This window comes from Mauremys mutica, chromosome 2 (assembly GCF_020497125.1).
Source record: "Mauremys mutica isolate MM-2020 ecotype Southern chromosome 2, ASM2049712v1, whole genome shotgun sequence".
NCBI lineage: Eukaryota > Metazoa > Chordata > Testudines > Geoemydidae > Mauremys > Mauremys mutica.
In genome coordinates this window covers 77,702,728-77,724,809 of record NC_059073.1, presented here as the reverse complement: position 1 = coordinate 77,724,809, position 22,082 = coordinate 77,702,728, and the positions used below count along the sequence as shown (strand labels likewise).

Sequence of the window (22,082 nt, the reverse complement as noted above, 5' to 3'; positions counted from 1 at the left end):
AACATGAGTTTACAAATATCAGAGCACTGCAATGAAGTATGGTTTATCATAACTAGTCTGTCCTTCACACTTAATACTTCAAGGCTAAGATTTTAAAAAATGAGACTCTACAGTAAAGCTACAACTTCCATATTTTTGCACCTAACTAAGCAGCCTGATTTTCAGACGTGACGAGCACCTAACAGATCCCTCTGACATCAACTGGTCATTTAGGTCAAATGCTCCATATATCATTATTGATCCCCTGAGTCATCCAGTTCCCCAAAATGCTATATAAAAAAAAAAGTATGGTAATTATAGTTCCATTCAAAGCAGGGTGGAAAATGTGTGAAGTGCTGAAGTTCATATAGTGTGGTTTTTAGGCAGACTAACTTATCAAACAATTATCTGGCATTAAAACAAAAATCATGTACAATTCTTACCATGGAATTTTCTCCTTCTCAAGTATACAATCATGCTGCAAACATAAAAGATAAATTTCACTAAGGCATCTTGGTCAAATGCATGTTTTCTAATGTAAAAGGTCACTAAACTTTACATTGCAAGAGGGCCATGTCAATGTACATAAACATGAATTTGTTTTTACCTGCTTTAAAAATAATTATAGCTAATGTGTCTTTGGAACTGTGTAGATCCCAAATATATATGGACTCTAACATCCTTTCAGTTAAATAAGATAAATGATAACCAACCCTAAATAAGAGTCTTTTTAAAAAAAAAAAACTTCTATTAATAGCTGCTCCATTCCATGCCAAAAATTATGAATAAATAATGTTAGTACTCAAAACAGTCTTTGTCAATACAAAGGAATACCAATATAGATGCCATTTTATACACATTATCTATTACCCAATTTTGCAATGTATCTTTCATACAGTTTCTCCACTTTCTTCAAAAACATGAAGGAGACAGGGTAGGTTCTCCCTTTAACTTTGCTAATTGCTATTTGGAAAAACCTCCTCATATAAGAGTATATTATCTCAATGACCCTGATCATGTTCCCAGAGAAGTGTGTGGCAAATTTCCCATACACACACACATGCATTTTACCTTTCTTCTACCTATCTGCCAGTATGTTTCACCTCCCTCATGTCTTATTTTCTCCCAACTTAGCTTCCCTACTCATATTCTTTTTACAATGTATATGCCTGCTGCAAGCCACCTTCCAATTCTCCTGCAAAGTTTCCCAAAGTCTGGGAAATCCTACATACCAAGCTCCAGGAAAATAAGATACATAAGTCTTAATTCTACCAACATATAACCAGGTAAGAGAAAATTTATCAACCCATGCTTTTTAGTGGACATTAGAATAAAGAAACACTGCCTTTTATTTTTAAATCAAAGAACTATTAAATGTTGCTAAAAAAACAAAATCACTTATTAGAAATGACACAGAGGTGCATAGATCAATTTACTTATCTAGTTGATTTAGTGTCAAAAAAAGTTTTTTGAATACCATGCAATATACTGGAACAATTTGGCTTAGGAAAATCAAGATGTCCTCTATGTGCTTTTGGATGATGATGTGTGAAACAGATAAAGGACAGCTTGATTTTAATGAGGTAGTTTGACCCTCCAGGACTGTACATAGCTAAAAAGATGTCTTGACTGATAAATGAACTAGCTTGACACTGGTTTAGAAATAGTATACTACTTTCCATTATTATAAAAGAGTAATCCTTTTCAAAGATACAATCTGGTTATATATTCAGACACAAGATTCTATTCATATTTGACAATTTTCAGTCATACAGTACCTGTTGAAAGGAGCTTCCTATCTTTACTTCCAGCTCTTGAATGTGATGAATAGCTTTGTTAACACATGGAGATGGAGTATTTACCAAAGCACAACTACGACGCCTGGTGGGGTAACCTAGGAGCATCTCTTTATTCTTACCTGAAAACAAAATACGCACCAAAAGTCACATGAAAATTAACGAAAAAAATGCTGACATTTATAAGTAATAAATTTTGGTTTTATGATTAAGAAGACATAGCAACTAGCTCTAACAATGTGAATGCATTTTGCACAAAGTTCTAGCCCACTGTCATTTACAACAGCAAACATCACATTTCAGATTTTAAGAAACCACAAACAGAAGTTGGCAGAGGATTAAAAATACAATCTAAAAGATGAAAGGAGAAACTCAAGAAAGTATAGAAAAATACAAAGAGGAAGAAACTAAAAATAAAAAAAAAAGAAAGAGAGAGAGAGAGAGAGAGAGAGAGAGAGAGAGAGAGAGACAAGACAAAGGAATCTGAGGCCAAAAAGCAATTTAATGCGTTCCTCCATCTACAGCTCATCACAAGTGAAATGTGTTTGATGGTTTATTTCTTGCCCTTAGTGGATAATTGTCCAAATAAGGAAAATGACAATGACAAGTAACAGGAAACAAGTGCCAGCTTCTGCTCTAGAAAGGCCCAAAGTGGAACAGAAAAGGTGAAAGAATATCTCTGGTGAACCTGCTTGGCAGCTTTGTATATACTATACCTAGCTCTAGCCAGTGTACACTTTTACTTTTTGGAGGAATGAAAGCATAGAACAATCCTTTTGTGTAAGGGGAATTAGCTCAAATGGTAGAGCGCTCTCTTAGCATGCGAGAGGTAGCGGGATCGATGCCCGCATTCTCCAGAAGGCTTTTGCGGGGAGGGATAGCTCAGTGGTTTGAGCATTGGCCTGTTAAACCGAGGGTTATAAGTTCAATCCTTGAGGGGGCCATTTAGGGAACTGGGGTAAAAATCTGTCTGGGGATTGGTCCTGCTTTGATCAGGAGGTTGGACTAGACGACCTCCTGAGGTCCCTTCCAACCCTGATATTCTATGATTTTCATTTTGGGGCAGTGAAACTATCCCAGGAATAAGCCATTTTAAGCAAACATATTAAAAGACTATAAGGTTTCCCTGAGTCCCCTACTCAATTCACATGCAGCAGTATCTTATCAACCTGCTGAGTAAGGGTACATCTACACTACACGCTGGATCGGCGGGTAGCGATCAATCTATCGGGGATCGATTTATCGCGTGTAGTGTAGATGTGATAAATTGATCCCTGATCGCTCTCCCGTCGACTGCTGAACTCCAGCAGTGTGAGAGGCAGAAGCAAAGTAAACGGGGGAGCCGCGGCCATCGATCCAGCGCCGCGAGGACACAAAGTAAGTAATTTTAATTCAATCTAAGATACGTTGACTTCAGCTACGCTATTCTCATAGCTGAAGTTGCGTATCTTAGATCGATTCCCCCCCCGCCCCCGCAGTGTAGACCAGGTCCAAGGGACTGTACAACTTAAGTAAGGGTATCAGAGTCTGACCCAAAATGTCATCTATTGAAGAAACCAGGAATCATGCCAAGCTGCTGAATCTAAATGAAAGTTTTGAAGAAAATATAGAGAATGCCATGTGGCTGTCCTGCAGGACTCCTGGATATAAACTGATGTAAGGCTAGCTACTGTCACTGATGTACCTGAGACTACATATACCTTCATATGCTTTGAAGATTCAATAAATCAGATTAAGATGTAACAATGAATATGATACGAGACAGCCATTTATATATAATTCTCTTGGAGTAAGTTTCACTTAATCTCTTGGTGTCAAATGAAACAAAAATTTGGATGGACTTTTCTAATGACTGTAACCCATTCCAGATAAAAACCAAGGACCTTTTAACCAAAATTTGTGGTGAAGGGCATTATCAGGATAGGAATGATACCCTGCAGAAAATGTTGACATTATAATTGACTACAATATACATCCAACACTGCCTCTGGAAGGAAACATGGATGACTGTATCTGGAGATAGATAGATAGCCATACCCCTGCTGCACTCTCCTAACCAGTAATGCAGCAGTTGCTCTCCCCCTATGCTCTGAGGAACAATCTCTCTTGCAGGTCCCCCTGAAGTACTGCAGTTCTACATCATGCATAATGTGGGCCAGTACCTAAAAGGCATTATCTGGCTCAAAGGCTGCACAATTAAAATGGAAAAATACCAGGAAATGCAAGAGTTAAGAGTCCTAGAACAACATTATTTCTAATTTATTGTAAATATGTAGAATCTTCTATTCCCAATGTCTTTATTAAATCTGTACTAGATTAATATTTTTGAAATATATTTCCAAAGGCATGAAGGATATGGCCAAATTAATATTGCTGTGAGTGTTGCAGTTCCTAATTTTCTTCAAATCACTAGTTTAACTGAGCAAGCTCACTTTTCCTTCTTATTTTTTAAAAATTGGATTCTTAAATTCTTTTATTTTATTAGATAAAGAAAATTACCCTCCAACTGCTCAATTTTCTCTTCAATAGATTGTAACCATGGGTTACAAGCAAGACTTCACAAATCCACTCACTGGTGGCAAGTAGGTAATGTACCTTGGTGAAAAGGGTCCCACTCATCATTTTCTGCAGAATTTAAAATTTAATTTAAAAGGACACAATTTCAAATCTAATCAATTTCAGTTTTTGCAGACAGAAGAACTGAACTCTAACTTCAGGGGAAGAAGAACCAAGAGTAGGTAGTGGCTTGAGTTTAAGTGTTCTATAGTACTCCCTCCACAACAGGATTGTGAAGCAGCACTGTGGGCACAAGGAGAGCTAAACAAGCAAAAAACATATTAAGTACAGTTAAAAAAACATAAAAATAAAGCAATTACTTAAATCTTGTTTGAAAGCTTAAAGTCTGAACCAACTGAAAACTGTACAATACAAAGAATTTATAGGAAGCTTACCATGTGATGGCTGACTACCATCCTCAGAAGAGCAGGAAAGTGACTCCATTTCAAGCACTGTTGCCAATATTACTTTGCAGCCTAATTTAAAAATTATATATTATTTATTAAAAACAAATGCATTTATGTCATCAGTACAAAATTTATTTCATCCATATTAACTAGACATAATGTTGGTCAAAACCACCAAGAGATTTTTATTATGGGTTCAAATCTTCTACCAATAGAAAAGCATGTGTGAGACAGCTGATGATATTACAAAGCACCAAATTAAACCATTTTAATTAACAAACTTGATTAAAAATAGTTATAAAGTTTGTGAATAAAGACCAAACTGTTAACTTTTTATTTATATGACCTGACTTTCTAAGCTGTGCATGCTATTTTGCATTCAGACATGATAAAAATTATCAAGGACTGTAAAGCTTTAAGAAACCAAATGGATGACCTATAATATAAATTCAATCTAAAGAACAGACAGTTGATGATGGTGCCTAAATGTGTAAAGTCAGAAACAACTGAAGAATTGTTGTCTGGATGGATAAAAGACACGCAGGGAAAAAACTACTTACTTAATCCCATACAAGTTTATAGTTAAAAGTTATACAGTAAATAATATATACATTTTAAAAATAGCAAGAATTGAAAATAACTCAAATGATCAGTTAAAGTAATTTATTTCAATATTTTGTTACCCTTACAGTTAATATATTCAGTTGAATAATATCAACATGTGAAAATTCACCTTATCTATTCCAAGAACAACCCATTAAATAAATAAATAAATAAATAAAAAGGCTAAGGAACTCCTTCATACGTACACATAAAACGGATATATATTATTGTACTATATAAAAGTAGAGGGAGACTCCAGAACATTAGAGAAAGAAGAATCAGACCACCATGAGCTAAATACTGGACAACATTATGCAACTGAGTTCCAGGCTCAAAACTCTTTAGTTGTTCTCCTGCAGACTTTCTGCACACACAGGGCACAGTGATATAAATAATGGAAAAATGCAGTTACAGTTCACAGTTTGCTAATTGTTGTAAACTGCATGGTAACTTTTGATACAAACACCCCTAATTAGCCATTTGTGCAGATACCTCATTTGCCCATTCACAGATTTACTCACCTAATATTTTTGAAATCCCTGAAAGGATTATCTCCAACAATGAGCCTCAGTCTTTCTCAAAGGAATTTGTCAATTTGGCTAAACCACAAAATTTTAAATATATTTCTGACAGGACCTGAACAGCAGCTCTGTGGGTATGTCTACACAGCAAAGAAAAAACAGTGACTGGCTCCTGCCAGCCACTAGGGCTTGCGGGGCTCGGGCTCTGTTTCATTGCTGTGTAGACTTACAGGCTCAAACTGGAGCCCAAGCTCTGGGACCCTTCCACCCTGCAGGGTCCTAGCCCAAGCCCTTTGAAGTCTACACAGCAATGAAGTCCCGCAGCCCTAGCCTTGCAAGCCCAAGCTGGCTAGCACCGGCCACCTGTGAGTGTCTAATTGCTGTGTAGACATACCCTATGTGGCTCGAAAGATTCTCTCTCTCTCATCAACAGAAGTTGGTCCAAAAAAAAGGTATTACCTCACCGACCTTGTGTCTCAGACAGGATGTCAGCTGCTGGAATCCTACAAAGTGATGCAGAGCTATTCTGCTAGCTAACTCTGGCAGCCAGACCAAGTTGTCCAGACTGAGGCCATGTCTATAAATCTGGCAAGGACACGCTATGCAAACAGGAGAGAGCTCTCCCGTTAGCATAAAAAAACACCTCCACAAGCAGCATAAGCTATGTCAGCAGGAAAAGCTCTCCTGCCAACCAGGGCCAGCTTTAGGCCGATTCCCCTGATTCACCCGAATCGGGCCTCGAGCCTAAAAGGGCCCTGCACCCTAAAGAAGAGTGCCTAACTTTTTAATTTTTACTCACTTGGCGGCGGTTTGGGTCTTTGGCAGCACTTCGGCGGCAGATCTTTCACTCGTTCCGGGTCTTCGGAGGCATTTCAGTGGCAGGCCCTTCAGTGCCGCGGAAGACCCAGAGCGAGTGAAGGACCTGCCGCCGAAGTGCTGCCAAAAACCCAGACCACTGCCGGGTATTCGAATTGGGCACTGCACTTCCTAAAGTCGGCCCTGCTACCAACATAACACTTATGTCGCTCGGGGGGGGGGTGGAGGGGGAAGGGGCGAGGTGGAATATAGTGTAGTGTAATGGAATATAGTGGAATACAGTGTAGTGTAGACAGCCTGAGTGTCTCTCTGACTCAAAGAAATTTAGGAGTAGGGGCAGAGGGGATCACTCAGGGTAAAGCAAACCAAGGGACAGCTAAATTCAGGCCACAGTTTAGATTGCAGCTGTTTCTTGCTATTTAAGATAACATTAAAGGTAAAACACAGAAAAGGGGAGGGGGTGAGAAACTGTGTGTACACTGTGTTAGGAGCAGGGTTTGAATTTTTGAATTCCAGGTACTAACAAAAAGAACAGGAATACTTTTATCCACAAAACAATGGCCTTATTGAAACAACTGTAAAAGTGCCCTAACTATAAAATTCATATTTGATAAACCCAAGGCGGTTGACAAAAACTATTATCTCGCTCTGAGATTTTCAAAGGAGCCTAAGGAAGTTGGCCACATAACTCTTTTAGGCACCTCTGAAAATCCCAACCTCAGTCTATTCAAGTACTGGAATACACACGTTCACGAGTGTAATTGACCAGCTACTTCTGAGCTGCCTTCTCTTAATACTACCATGCACAAAGAAATAACTAAAACTTGAAGCAGAAAATCTCGGCCAGATATAAGCTAGTATGAGAGGCAAATCAGCAACAAAAGAAGTATTACTATACAAATCTGTTAAATCGCTCAACACTTAACACTGCTACTTCCGTATGAGACAACACTACGTGATTTGCAGAGACTCAAGGCAATTTGTGTTACAATATTTATTGAAGTGACACATGAAGACAAACACCACATTGTAGCTATTACCACAATATACCTTTCTGAAGTCACTGTATATTACTCCACAAAAAAAAGTAAAAATAATGGAAAACCATTGTGGATGCTTAGCTTCATCAGGTATACCATGTGTAAATGCCTCTACATTCTATTTCACAGCTCATTAAATATGTCTGAAGCTGCAGTTCACATATTCAACTTTTTTAATTACTTTGTTGGTACTTTAAACTACTGTAACAGAAATAATAATTTGTCAGGACAGCTATTAAAGACATCAAATTTATTACAGCAACATCTTAAATGAAAGGACCAGAAATTCCTCATGAAGAACAAGGACATCATTTTACACACTTGAGCAAAATTTAAAGTCAATTTTTTAAAAAAAATTTAAAATTAAAGAAATTAGAACTCTAGTAATTATAATTACTATCCACATGGTGCAAATAATGATTAACACTTTCCATTATAAATCCCACCCACATATATAATATAAATGAACTATAGAGCATCCTAGAGCCTTGATGTGGGTGGGATTTATAATGGAAAGTGTTAATCATTATTTGCACCATGTGGATAGTAATTATAATTACTAGAGTTCTAATTTCTTTAATTTTAAATTTTTTTTAAAAAATTGACTTTAAATTTTGCTCAAGTGTGTAAAATGATGTCCTTGTTCTTCATGAGGAATTTCTGGTCCTTTCATTTAAGATGTTGCTGTAATAAACTTATATTTATACATACATTATAGATATAGATATATAACATTTTAAAAGAATAGTAAAGTTGCAAATAGCAAATTCAAAATTCAGCAAATGCTTCTTTATTCACTACATTCCCTTTCTGTCTTACACTATATACCAAATCACTATGCTCTGGTCCATTGGAGGTGCACACATGTCCTTAGTTAAAGCAGTGTAAATCTCTCTGTGTGGTAGGTATAAACAGAATTTGGCCAAAATTAAGGAAAACATCAGCAAAACTATCTTCTTATTCTCAACATATTCCTGCCTCATTCATTGTGTACCATCCAACCAGCACTGTGAATCAGACAAGATCTTGACCAAAAACAAATATGTGGTCATGTAATTAAAGACTCTCTTGTAATGCATACAGAAAAGGATGTAGAGTTAAGACAACCATCATTTGTTAATGTAAGTCTTTCCTGACTTTTGAGCGCTTCATTTTTCAATTTCAGCATTTAACATCGTTTTTAGTAGAGTCTAGGATTTATTGAAAGAAAAAATGTGCACTCAACTGAGGCAGAAATGCCTTTTATACATTGAATGAAGCAAGGCTCCAGCTCGTTTAAAAAATATTAACAGATCATATAGCATGAGACAAGGATCCTCTGGGGTTATTTCCATAAACTACAAATAAACTAGCTGTTATGAAGAATTACTTAGTCCTGTTTAGACAGTAACTCATGGCCTTCTTAATATGTGAACAGGGTAGCCAAACTTCCACTGACAGAGAATGAGGCTTGGGGGAAATGATAAAGGTATGGCTTGGTTGAAGAGAAAAATAGGGATCATCTTTGACAAATATCTGAGCTGTTAGCAAGAAGACCACCTTGTATTTGTGGAATGATATATACAGTGGGTGTGCTATTAATACCTGAATCTCTGAGACACTCAAGATTATGTGATCCCAATGAGACATGTTGCACCAAACATGCTGACAATGGTTCAAACAGTCGTTCCATTAATTTGCTGAGTACTACATTTAAAGTCCAAGGACAGAGGCTGCTTCCTAGCAGGAGGCAATAAGTGAAATAGGCCTTTTAAAATTATTATCATTGTAGGTTGAAGGAACATAATCAAACTGATGGGTGAAAGGCCAAAACTGTAGCCAGATGCACTCTTATGGAACTGAAGGAGAGACAACACTGTTTGAGATACAGCTGGTAGTCCAGAACAAAGAAAATGGAAAAATGTTAAGAATCAGATCCTTTCTGTCATCTAGATGGAAAACCATTTCCATTTTACAGAGAAGTTTTCCTGCTTTTCCATCAGAATCTTCTAGAATTCTACAGAGCAATCGTGATCTAAATAGATCAACCAGCCTGCATTCAGACTATCAGAATGACAAACTTAGAATCAGTAAGGAGAATCTGACTGTGCCTTAGGGACATGAGATCCAGAAAATGGAGAATCTGCTGCCAGGTTCAACAAGCCAAGGAATCAAAGCTGACAGGCCCAAATTGGGGCTAGGAGCAGGACCATGGCTTTTTCTCCAATTCTCCACAGAATCCTGGGGATAAGGGACCAGGAGGGAACACACAAGAACGTTTGGCTCAACTCCAAGAGAAATGGATCTTTCCATCAGTTGTTCTGTACACAGATTCTGAATAGACGGGTCCTTTAATTAAGGAATGCTTTGCAGAATGAAATGAAGGGGACACCTCTACCAGCACATTCTGGTTTTGTCCACCACAGACAAATGAACAACCACAGGAGGAAGAGATGTCTGAATATCCATATTGTTTAGAGGGAGAAAATTCACTGTTCTTCAGCTTTGAGTCTGAGGATGGGAATGACATATGCAAAACTAACTAAATAAATAAATAAATTGACCTAGCAGTCAGAGACAAAATCTGACAGCTTGTCATCTTCCTCTATAGCATGGGGCACAGAGTCATTTGCTGATTTGAACTAGAGTAAATGCTGGTTTCTCTGTAACTTTAAAAATCAAGATTTGAGGACTTCAGTAACAGCCAGAGGTTATGGGCCTAAAACAGGAGTGGGTGGGTGAGGTTCTGTGGATGGCAATGTGCAGGAGGTCAGACTAGATGATCCTGATGTTCCCTTCTGGTCTTAAAATATATGAGCTGTCTGAGGGTTTGATTGAGAAATTAAAGACAGAAAAAGATGTATTAAGTCGTCTGCGATATTTCATCACCTTGACAAAGGCAAGAGAGTTCCCTCCAGGATATGCTCCATTAAAATTGTGCATTCTAGCTTCAAATGCATCATACTATGGGGCTTCCATCTCTTTCTTTGAAAGAATATTCTGGGTGTGAAAGAGTAGAATTTTAATCAACTTCCCCAATGAGCAATTTCACAAATAGATGGAACAGCAATGCTCTCTAACAGATCTTTTGCAGTCCAGGGTAAAGGATCTCTACATATGTAACCTGACAACAAAAGGGCAAAAACTCTTTTGAGCCTCAAGAAATATAAAATGTTCAAAACAAGTGCAGTGTTGATCTTTAGACAGCTCAACATGAAGGAAGCCAACATCTAGAATATAAGATGTCAAAGTACATGCTGAAATCACTTACTGAAATATATTAATGTAAAAACCTGTGTAAACCTGTCTACACTATGGGGCTAGGTCAAATTTAGCTGCTTAGGTCGATTTTAAAATCAATATGTCCACACAATCAACTCCGTTCTGTCGACTTAAAGGGCTCTTAAAATCGACTTCTGTACTCCTCACTGCTGAGGGGAGTAGCACTAAAATCAACCTTGCTGGGTTGAATTTGGGGTAGTGTGGACGCAAAAAAATGCTACTGGCCTCCGGGATCTATCCCAGAGAGCTCCAATGTGACCGCTCTGGACAGCACTTTGAACTCCGATACACTAGCCAGTTACATAGGAAAAGCTCCGGGAACTTTTGAATTTAATTTCCTGTTTGGTCAGCGTGGCGAATTCAGCAGCACAGATGACCATGCAGTCCCCCCAGAATTGTAGAGCGTAGAATGTTTCCTCTCAATCTCTCACATGGCATGAGCAGGCCAGCTCCCAAAAACAAAGATTTGGCAGATTCAGTATAAAGCTTTTTGTAAACAATCAGCACAGAACAGAGGAATAAAGCAATAAAGAAGTTATAAGTAAGGCTACGATTTAGTCATGGAGGTCACAGAAGTCATGGAATCTGTGACTTCCAGAGACCTCCGTGACTTCAGCCTGCAGTGGTAGGGAGCTGCAGGGTCCCCTGCCACCCATGAGGGCAGGGAGATGCGGGGTACCCCCGCCACTTCTGGGGCCTCTGGAGCTCCAAGCTGCTTCAGGCGGTGGGGAGACCCTGGAGCTCCCAGCTCCTGCAGGTGGCAGGGAACCCCACAGCTCCTGACTGCTGCTGGCAGTGGGGAAACCTCTGAGCTCCAGGATGCCACGGGCCTGCAGAGTTGCAGGGGAATCCTGCAGCTCCCAGCCGCCACGGCTTGCAGGGGACTCACGGAGCTGTGGACCACAGGGGTACCCCACAGCCCCCAGATGCTGCAGGCAATGGGGGCCCTGCAGCTCCCAGCCCTGGATGGCAAGGGACCCTGGAGCTCTGACACCCAACTCATGATGGGGGCCTCTGGAGTTCCTAGTCACCGGGCAGCTGCCCTGCTGCAGGCAGTGTGGAGACCTGCAAATTCCCATTTTGTCTCAGATATTTTTATTAAAAGTCGGGTACAGGTCACGGCTTCTGTGAATTTTTCTTTATTGCCTGTGACCTGTCTGTGACTTTTACTAAAAATATCTGTGACAAAAATCTTAGCCTTAATGATAAGTAATAGCTGGAGAAATAAGTTTAAGTATTTTGGTATTTTCCCCCATTCTCTTTGACTGTTGTCTATTTAAGATTGTAAATTCTCAGATGATGTGCTTCAGGCATGTTACCTAAGACAGAATCACCACCTTATAGTGTGACGCTGGCAGACCAGGAGCCAGCTCACATTAAAGCCCATAAGCCTCACTGAACATTGACAAATGCATAGCTGGAAACCAGTCTGACTCACCTGTGTGTTAGTATTGTTAAAACAGGTTTTAGATTTATAGAGAAGTGTTTAATGCTTGGAATTTATTAAATGCTTGTGAGTTGCTGCATGCATTAATCTTACTTATAATATCAGTATCCCATGTCATAAGGTAATATGTAACTTTGCTTTGTAACTATAAAAGTGCTTGCTATGAAACTAGAAATCTTCAGAGTCAGGATAAAAGCATTACCAAGTGTGAAATAGAAATTTACCATTAGAGATATCATCTCCTGTCCAACAAAAGAAGGCCTATAGACACCAGATGAACCATTGTGGAACATCAATTGACAAAATACTTTATAAATTGCTCCCCCATACCCATTAAAAAGGGACATGCACAGACCCTCGACCCATCATCATTTGAACTCTGGGGGAAGCAAATAAAAATCCCTGACCTGAATGATCTATATCACTATACTGCTTGGAATTTGGAGAGGGCAGTATTTCTAAGCATAAGAAAGGGATCCCCAAGCTGCTTAGCTTGGGTTAGCCCTAAAGGACATAAAGAGCTTGAACATTACAGCAGCTTCTATTACTTTTGGAAACCTATGACTGTAACTCATTTGTGTGTGTGTATGTTTACCTGCTTTAACCTTGTAAATAACTTTTCTTTTTCCTAATAAACCTTTAGTAAATTTAACATAGGATTGGCTACAACCATTGTCTTTGGTGAGATCTAAGGTACAATTGACCTGGAGTAAGTGACTGGTCCTTTGGTCTGGTAGTAACCTGAATACTGTTGTGATTTTTGGTGTAAGGGACCATCTACCACAAAAGCAGGCTTGCCTGGGTGGCAAGATAAACTGAAGTGCCCAAGGAGACTGTCTGTGATTCCATGTTAAGGTTGTTATAGTGCTTGAGGAGTTCACACTTAATACTTGGCTGATGACATCTAATTATAGAACACACAACCAGTTTCAGGTTTGTGCCCTGGTTTGTAACAGTCTGCCTTGAGATTGGCACCCACGTTGGTGAGCCACTCCAGAAAGCCTGACATCCAGACAGAGCTATTTTGACACCATTTGTTAGGAAGACAGAAAAGCCTATGAATCACAAACCCTAGAACACAGCAAAGCCTTTGTATTATCCAGAGACAAGCATGGAGTTATGTACAACAGGGGTGTACTTTTGTGTATCCCTTAGAGTTTCACATTGTGTCACACAGCAAACACTAAATCCAAATCCCATTATGACATTTGGGACAGGAATCTATGTCAGTTTACTAGCATAATCTAGAGAAGAAGAACAGCCAAATGATTAGGGTGTTAGCATGGAACTTCAGTGATCTCAGTTTAATTCCCTTCTTTTGTCACAGGCTTCCTGTGTGACCTTAGATAAAATACTTAATCTCACTGTGGCTCAATTCCCCACCCCTAAAATGGGGATAATACTACTTTTCTAGCACACAGGGATGTTGTGAGGGTAAACACATTAAAGACTCTGAGGCGCTTGTATATTGTGGTAATGGGGGCCATTTAAGTACCTAAGATATATAAATAACATTGGGGTAAAGATGCTACTGCAGTACCTGTCTTCATTTCCTTCCCAAGAGTCCTGAGGCCAGAACAATAGCACCAGGGTTATTATTCTCTTCTCTATTCCTTTGAGGTCAGGAAGTCCTAGCTGGTAGAAGAGCACTGGAGCTACCTTAATTCTATTGCTGGTATTGGATAGTCAAATATCCTAGTACTCTAAGACTCAACCAAAAATATTTTAAAAGGATGAGTACAGCTGATGTTCATTCTCTCAGGCACACTGATTATCTGATCTGCCTCCTTACATGTGATTAAAAATAAACATAATGTAATATTAGAGAGACTAGGTGGGTTAGGTAATATCTTTCATTTGACCAACTTCTGTTCATGAGAGAGACAAGCTTGTCTCTCTAACATCCTGCAATCAACACGGTTTACAACTCCACTACATATCATATAACGTTACATTTCTATTGAGTAGAACAGCAAACCTTAAACTGACTCTTTCCATTCTATTTTATATGTCTAAACGAAATACAGTGAATACTGGTTACCATAGTAACGACAGAATTGAGGAAACTTAGTTTCAGTATAATTGCTCCATATGTTTGTACAAATCACATCTCTTACTCTGAGCATTAAAACTGAAGAGCGCTTTTGACCTCAATTTTTAAAAAAGAAATAATGGTGAAACACAAAGAAAAAACACATTGCAATAGTTTATATACCTGGCAGATGATACATTGTTATCTTTCATTGATATATTGTTTTATATTACTGTATAATTCTTGTAACATGCCCCATTCAATTATTTTTCTATTTGTTTATTGTAAGCAAGCCAAAGTCTAATAAAGTTACAATTTCAACATAATAAACTATGAGAGCGAGGCCTATTGTGTTTCTTTTCATTTAATTTGGATGAGGTTTATTTTGGATGCTGGATAATTTGTTTATTTAGATTTAAGTAATAGTGAAAAAGATTACAAAAGCTCTAGGCTTCCGGACACTCACCTAATCTTACAGCAGCATAATTTACCCAGCAGCATAAAAAACAAGCATCCAGCAGGAATGAATTAACTCAACTCAACCAGCCAGTGAATCAGCTACACCAAACCTCTTTTCCACCCCCCACCCCCACATCATCTCCTGGAACATGCCATAAATCTTCTCCAAAACCCAATATTAAATGAATGGTAGAATATTGAGATTTTTATAGCTGTGGTCTAATGCTGGACTTCATTCAACTATACTGCTTTATTTGCTAAACATTTTTAGGTCATTTTTGTTGCTGCAGAGATCCTAGTGGCCCTTTGGCATCTCCCATCAATTATAAGTTATGTTATAACAACGATGGCCATGATATCAAAACAAACAAAAAAGCAATTTACTGCTATGTCTAAATATTAAAGCAACTTTGGTCCTGTATAAAAAGGACCCCAACTCAGTGAATAGTGTTATATACCTTTGGTGGTTCTATCAATGTTGATTACATGAAAATACATAGTGCTCAGCTTCTCACCATCTAAGCAAGTATAATGATTTCCTAATGGTTTTGGGAATAGGGTAGTAGCAGGCTGGCATCCCTATAGAGCAGTGGTTCCCAAACTTGTTCTGCTGCTTGTGCGGGGAAAGCCCCTGGTTGGCCGGGCCGGTTTGTTTATCTGCCGCGTTCACAGGTTTGGCCGATCGTGGGTCCCACTGGCTGTGGTTCACTGCTCCAGGCCAATGGGAGCTGCTGGAAGCGGCAGCCAGTACATCCCTCAGCCCGCACCGCTTCAGCAGCTCCCATTGGCCTGGCGCAGTGAACCACGGCCACTGGGAGCCACTAACGGCCGAACCTTTGGACATGGCAGGTAAACAAACTGGCCCGGCCCGCCAGGGGCTTTCCCTGCACAAGCAGCAGAACAAGTTTGGGAACCACTGCTTTAGAGAATTAAGGCTCTGGTGCATTACCCAATTCTATCGACACTGTTTTGTCACATTAATCATAAGTAAGGCTAAGATTTTTCAGGGATATTTTTAGTAAAAGTTAGGAACAGGTCATGGCTTCTGTGAATTTTTCTGATTTGCCCTTGACCTGTCCATGACTTTTACTAAAAATATCCCTGACAAAAGCTTCCTCCCCGAGGACTCCTGCTGAGGCTCAGGGTGACCCAGTTGGGGCTTCCACCCTAGGGCTCCTTCTGAGGCTGAGGCACCCATTTTTCCAGGGAGGCCCCAGATTGGCCAGGAGGTAGGGGCCCCGCCTTAATCTGTCACTGGCCTGGACTAGCAGCTAAGAGTCCCCGGCTGGGGTGCTCCTAGCAGCATGGGGAAGATCCTACCCACTTTCATCTCCCGGAACCGCCTCTAACTCCAGGAAGCTTGGAGGCTGCTGCCTAGGCAGCACAGAAGTGAGAGTGGCAATGTTGGGACCCGTCCCTACAACAACTTTGCAATCCCCTCCCCCCACAATCCCATTTTGGGTCTGGACCCCCAGGGTTACACCACCATGAAATTTCAGATGTCAACATCCAAAATCAGGAAACTGACCAATTTTACAATCCTTTGGCCGTGAAATTGACCAGAATGGACCTTGAATTTGATAGGACCCTAGTGATATATCCTGGCTCCACTGAAGTCAATGGCCAAACTCCCACTGACTACAATGGAGCCAGGATTTAATTCATTGTGACTTATAAAATGTAAAGTATATGTATTTTGTAACTCTATATCAACCAACATCACCCTAGAAAACCCAATAAATCAGCAATAAACTGTGTACCACAAGACTGAAAACAACTAAGCTTTAATTTTAATCTTCCAATTTTTTCATATTAAACACTTTGACAATGTTTTCAGCTGGAATTTTAGGTGTTATTTAAAGAGTATGTGTGGTGTTATACTTTGCTAAAAGTAGTTCCTAGCCACAACTGGCCTAATTGTGGTGTGCTGAAAGGCTAAAATCCTCCTAATATGATTGTCCTTCAAAAGTGAATGAAGGACAATCTTTACAGACCTATTTATTCTATGAAGCAAGATTTCATTTTAAGGCACTGATCTCGCAAACACTTAATAACTTGCCTAACTTTAAATATGGGAGTAGTCTCATTAAACAAATAAGTCATCCCATTGAACTTTAAGTTAGCAACTGCACAAATCTTTGCAGGATTTAGGTCTAAAAAAATATGTTTGTTGTTCAGACAAAAACAGTTCTTTTCAAGAATATTATAGTTTAAATAGAGTCCTTGTTTCCCTTTTATGAAGATACCAGTATTGTTTTCTAGTTCTGAATGAAGCGTGATTATTTCAGAATATGTACCATAATATAATACTGTTATAAATAAAACAAATCAATAAAAAAATCAATATTTTAAATACAGATCCATCTCTATTTTAATTTCCCATTTTAATTTTATTTTGTATTTTAAAACTTCTGTATGGTTTGAAAGAATAGGCACAACTTTTTAGAGAAGCATATCTTATTTTTACATGTGTTATAGTTACTTAAATTGAGTTTAGCTGCAAAAATTACAAAAATTAAATGAGATAAAAGTTTGGCAGGAACACAAGTTATTTTAAAAACAAAAAAGAAACAGATCACACTACTAAATAGTATGAAGTTGTATCTCTGTGTGTTATACTAAGTTTAATTGAACATCCTTTGCCAAAGACCACATCAAGTGTTGAGTAACTATAAACATATTTCTGAGTCTAGCTGAACATGAATATTTTGTAGCAGTGTTCAGATCTTGGAAACTAATTATTTCCTGATGCTGTGTGAAATTGTTACATTAGAAAATAATTAATAGAAGAATAATTTTTTTTTAAAAAATATTAAATTATGATACTGGCTTTTGCATCATGATCCGCAGCAAGGTAGAGAGTAACTCATACTGTTCAGTACAACTAATGTAGGAGCACAGTATTATTTGACTGCCACTAAATTATACTCTTAGAGCAGGGGTGGGCAAACTATGGCCCGCGGGCCAGATCGGCCCCGTCAGGGCTTTCAATCCGGCCTGCGGGATTGCCAGCCCCGTGGCACAGCGGGGCTAAGGCAGGCTCCCTGCCTGCCCTGACCCCGCGCCGCTGCTGGAAGTGGCCAGCACCACATCCCTGCGGCCCCGGGGAGGGAAGGGGCAGAGGATTCTGCATGCTGCACTTGCCTGCAGGCACCACCCCCTGCTGCTCCCATTGGCCGGCAATGGGGAACCACGGTCAATGGGAGCTTTGGGGGAGGTACCCACTGGCAAGGGCAGCGCACGGAGCCCTCTGCTGACCCCCCTCAGGGACGTGGTGCCGGCCACATCCAGGAACAGCGTGGGGCCAGGGAGCCTGCCTTAGCCCTACTGTGCACCGCTGCCACCGCAGACCCACTCAAGGTAAGCAGCGCCAGGCCAGACCCCGCACCCCAAAACCCTCCTTCACCCTGCACCCCACCCCCCTGCCCTGAGCCCCTTCTGCATCCCGCTCCCCCTCCCACATCCCGCACTGCCTCCCACACCCCAACCCCTGCCCCAGCCCTACATTCATGGCCCTGCATGCAATTTCCCCACCCAGATGTGACCCTCAGGCCAAAAAGTTTGCCCACCCCTGTCTTAGAGGATAGAGGAGCAAGGTGGATGAGATAATATTTTTTTATTGAACCAACTTCTGTTGGTGAGAGAGACAAGCTTTCAAGCCACACTGAGGTCTACTTCAGATCTAGGAAAGGTACTCCAAGCCTCACAGCTAAATGCAGAGTTATGTTAGCACATATTTTAAGGACCATTCAAGGCAACTACACTGCATACTCTTACAGGATGGAAGCTTAAAACAGGGCCTTGAAGGCGGGGAGGGAGAAAAGGATTAAAACAGGGAAGATACTGATTATTTCCTCCACTATCTCAATAATGACTGGAGCAGCTGAAGGCAACAAGCTAACACTTCCTTCTCTTTCCCACATAAAGCCCCCCCCCCCAAAAAAAACAACACAGGCACACGCGTGCACACCACCTCCCCCCTAGTTACAGCATAAAATGCAGCAAGAAGAAATGTTGGTTTTACTGTGTTTGTGCTCCACAGCTCAATAATTCAAATTAAATAACTATTTTCAACTGTATTCAAATAAAAGCACTTTGGATAGTTTATTGAAAATATCCCAAAAGTTTTATTTGATGAATTTAAAACATACCATTGTGAATGCAGGAAAAGGAGACTGTTTTTAAATTGTTAGGTTTACAGGGTTCTACATAACTGTACTTATATTGAACACTAATGGATTCTTGGTCCTATACAAAAAAACAGTCAATGCCACAAGGAGCCTATATACAGTACTAAAACAAACAAAGACAACACAGTTCAGACATACAATAAAAAGAGTTCAGTATTTAGGCCTGGTGTGCACACCATTTTTGTATTGGTATAACTATGTCGGTTAGGGGGTTGATTTTTTTTAAAACAATATAGTTATCCAGGTATAATACTCAATCTCCTTCCTGTGAGTCAATAGCTATAACAGTAAAAAACACCTTTGTATACTGGTATAAATACCAGTATAATAACAATGCTTTAATTATATCAATATAGTTAAAGTGGTAGACAAACCACCTTGGAAGTAACATTTTGTGCAGACAAGCCCTTTGGTATGGTGAGCTTAAAAGAGGCATATTGTTATCAATATTCAATATTAATTGTTTCTTGCTCATATTTCTTAAGGCAGAAGGTCTAGAAATCTAGAAATTTTATGTAAAATTATGCAATACCCGAACTTGGTGCATATGCTTTTTTCCAATGAACAAAACTGTTTCTATTTTCTATTCCTATCCCTAAGCATTACATGATAGGCAAACTATAAAAGTCAATAAAAATAATTTATTATGACATTTAAGTCACTTTAAATCCTAGTACAATTGGATATTAAATACAAACTGAAGTTAAATGTTTGGGTTTACGATTGTCAAAAATATACTTTTACAAATTTTATCTAGTATGAAAGACCCCAAACTCCAGGAACTACTTAAGGCAGATGAATCCAGATACCAAAATAAGAGAAGGAAGTACTCTGTTCCACCCAAACCAAGAAAAATGTTACACCGTCTACAGGACCCCCAGGCAACAGGAGCCCTGGGGCTTCCAATTCCTTCAAGGGGAGACATTCACACACTGACTCTTTTTCTGGGAGGCTATTTCAGACCTGCCTACCCAGGTCTGTGATGAGAGATTGAGATCAAAGTCCATCCCCAAGCAGTACTCTGCCACTGCTGCCAGTCATGCCCTGTTCCTCCTCTCCCACTTAACTCTGCTTTGAAAGCCCCCCTGTGCACAAGGTGTAAGAGACACTTTACTTCAAACCTAATAGTCTCTATGTGCATTTTTTCTGACCAAAAATAGGGATCATAGACTCATAGGACTGGAAGGGACTTCCAGCCCAGGGGAACGAAGGGATGCAGAGCTGGGACAGAGCAGTGGGATGAGTGCAGAGCCTGATCCAAAGAAGAGGTGCAGGTGCAGCAAAGTGGAGTAGAAGCCGTGGGGCAGATGCAGTGCTGGGGGATGGGAGCAGAGAGGGAGGATGGGGAGTTCAAACCCGGCAGGAGAAGCAGTGGGATGGGTGCCGTGCTGGGGGTGGGGGGCCGAGGAGCAGCAGAGCCTGGCTAGGGAAGGGGGGGTTGCATGCAGAGCCAGGGGTAGGAGCAATGTCAGGTGCAGCGCTGAGGGGTAGGAGGGAGGAGGCGGTGCAGAGCTGGGACACAGCAATGGGGCGGGGGTGCCAGGCGGAGGCAGTGCAGGCGGGGAAGAAGCGGAGCCTGCCTGGGCCAGAGGGGGCGACGCGAGAGACCGGGAAGTCACCTCCCAGCCCAGCCAAGTCCTCCGCGCGGAGGCCAGAGGCTAGTTACCGGCTGCTGCCCCGACCCGAGCCGCTTGAGGCCCGCGGCCGCCAGTCACCTGCGCCCGAGGCCCCGTCTCTGCTCAGGGATCCGCCCGGCCCCGCTACTCACGTGCTGAGTCCGCCCAGCGGCAAGGCAGAGCAGGGCCGGGCCCCGCCCGCTCCCGGGCCGCGGACGATTCCTGCCGGCCCTGTGGCGGTTGCGGGCGTTGTATTCTCCTCTCAGAGTTCGTTAGTGCCGTCTCCAGGCAACGGCAGCCCCCTTCCCCCGCGCGAGCGCGGGCAGCCAGGGAGCGTCTGCAAATCCCCCCTGCCTGCCAGGAGGTGACCACCTCCGCGCCGGGGGCGGCCCAGCCCCATGTCCCTGAGCGCTGACCCGCGGGGAGCGGGGTCATTGGCTGCACAGCGCCGAGCCTCCCTTCCTCCGCCGAGCGGGGCAGTTGTTGTCATTCTCTCCCTACTGGGCTCGGGAGGGGCCCCGGGCACTGGCCCCATGCTGGCTCCCATCACTGCCTGTCCAGCTTGCTGGGCTACCCCTGCCCTGGGGCGGCTGCGTGATGTTGCTGGCCAAGGCGGGAGGGCCAACATGAGGAACTAGGGCCCCAAATTCCTCTCCACCAACCTGCACCCGCTAGGGTTGCCAACGTTCTAATCACACAAAACCAAACACCCCTGTCTCGCCCCTTCCCCGAGGCCCAAGGGTGCAGGAGGGGACTCCGGGTAGGGGTGCAGGCTCTGGAATGGGGCTGGGGATGAGGTGTTTGGGATGCAGGAGGGGGCAGAGGATTAGGGTGTGGGGGGATGTGGGCTCCAGGACAGAGTTTAGGTGCAGGAGGGGACTCTGGGCTGGGGCAGGAGGTTGGGGTGCAGGATCCCAGTGGTGCTTATTGTGGCTTTTAGGAAGCGGCCGCCAGGCACCGCCCCTGCAGTTCCCATTGGTTGTGATTCCCAGCCATTAGGAGCTGTGGAGCTGGCGCTGGGGGCAGCACACGGAGCTTCCCTGGCCACCCATGCCCCAGGGAACACAGGGACCTGGTGGCCGCTTCCAGGACCCATGCGGTGCACGAGGAGACTTTGGCAAACCAGTAAAGTGCTTGAAACCACTATGGCTTATTGTTAAAGACAGCCTAGTCAGCAAGCTGTTAAAAGCAAGTCTCAGCTTGACCAAGGCAGGAGGGGAGGGGGATTTAGGGTGCCACCAAAAGGGCAGCTTGACCCCTTGTCCTTCCTGATAAGAATTGGGTTAAAATTTGCTGATATATGCATTGTCAAAGAGTAGGATATGCCCCAGGAATGTCTATTGAGGTCTCAAGGCTGCA

The 22,082-nt window shown here is 41.6% G+C and overlaps 1 protein-coding gene across 4 annotated transcripts in view; it reads right to left on the bottom strand.

Moving 5' to 3' along the window:
• Nucleotides 1-20,977, bottom strand: part of CCDC178 (coiled-coil domain containing 178) — a 362,747-nt gene extending 341,770 nt beyond the window's left edge. For 2 of the 4 annotated variants that reach the window (XM_045006035.1, XM_045006037.1), the window contains exons 1-4: nt 20,876-20,977; nt 4,727-4,807; nt 1,758-1,897; nt 423-457 (exon numbers count right to left, since the gene is read on the bottom strand). In XM_045006035.1, the coding sequence (XP_044861970.1) occupies nt 423-457; nt 1,758-1,897; nt 4,727-4,775 (224 nt within the window). In that variant the 5' untranslated portion in view covers nt 4,776-4,807; nt 20,876-20,977. Of the gene's footprint in view, nt 1-422; nt 458-1,757; nt 1,898-4,726; nt 4,808-20,822 lie in introns of those variants that run through there. The other 2 variants (XM_045006036.1, XM_045006038.1) reach the window with 2 other exon arrangements.
• Between the last annotated feature and the right edge of the window lie 1,105 nt (nt 20,978-22,082).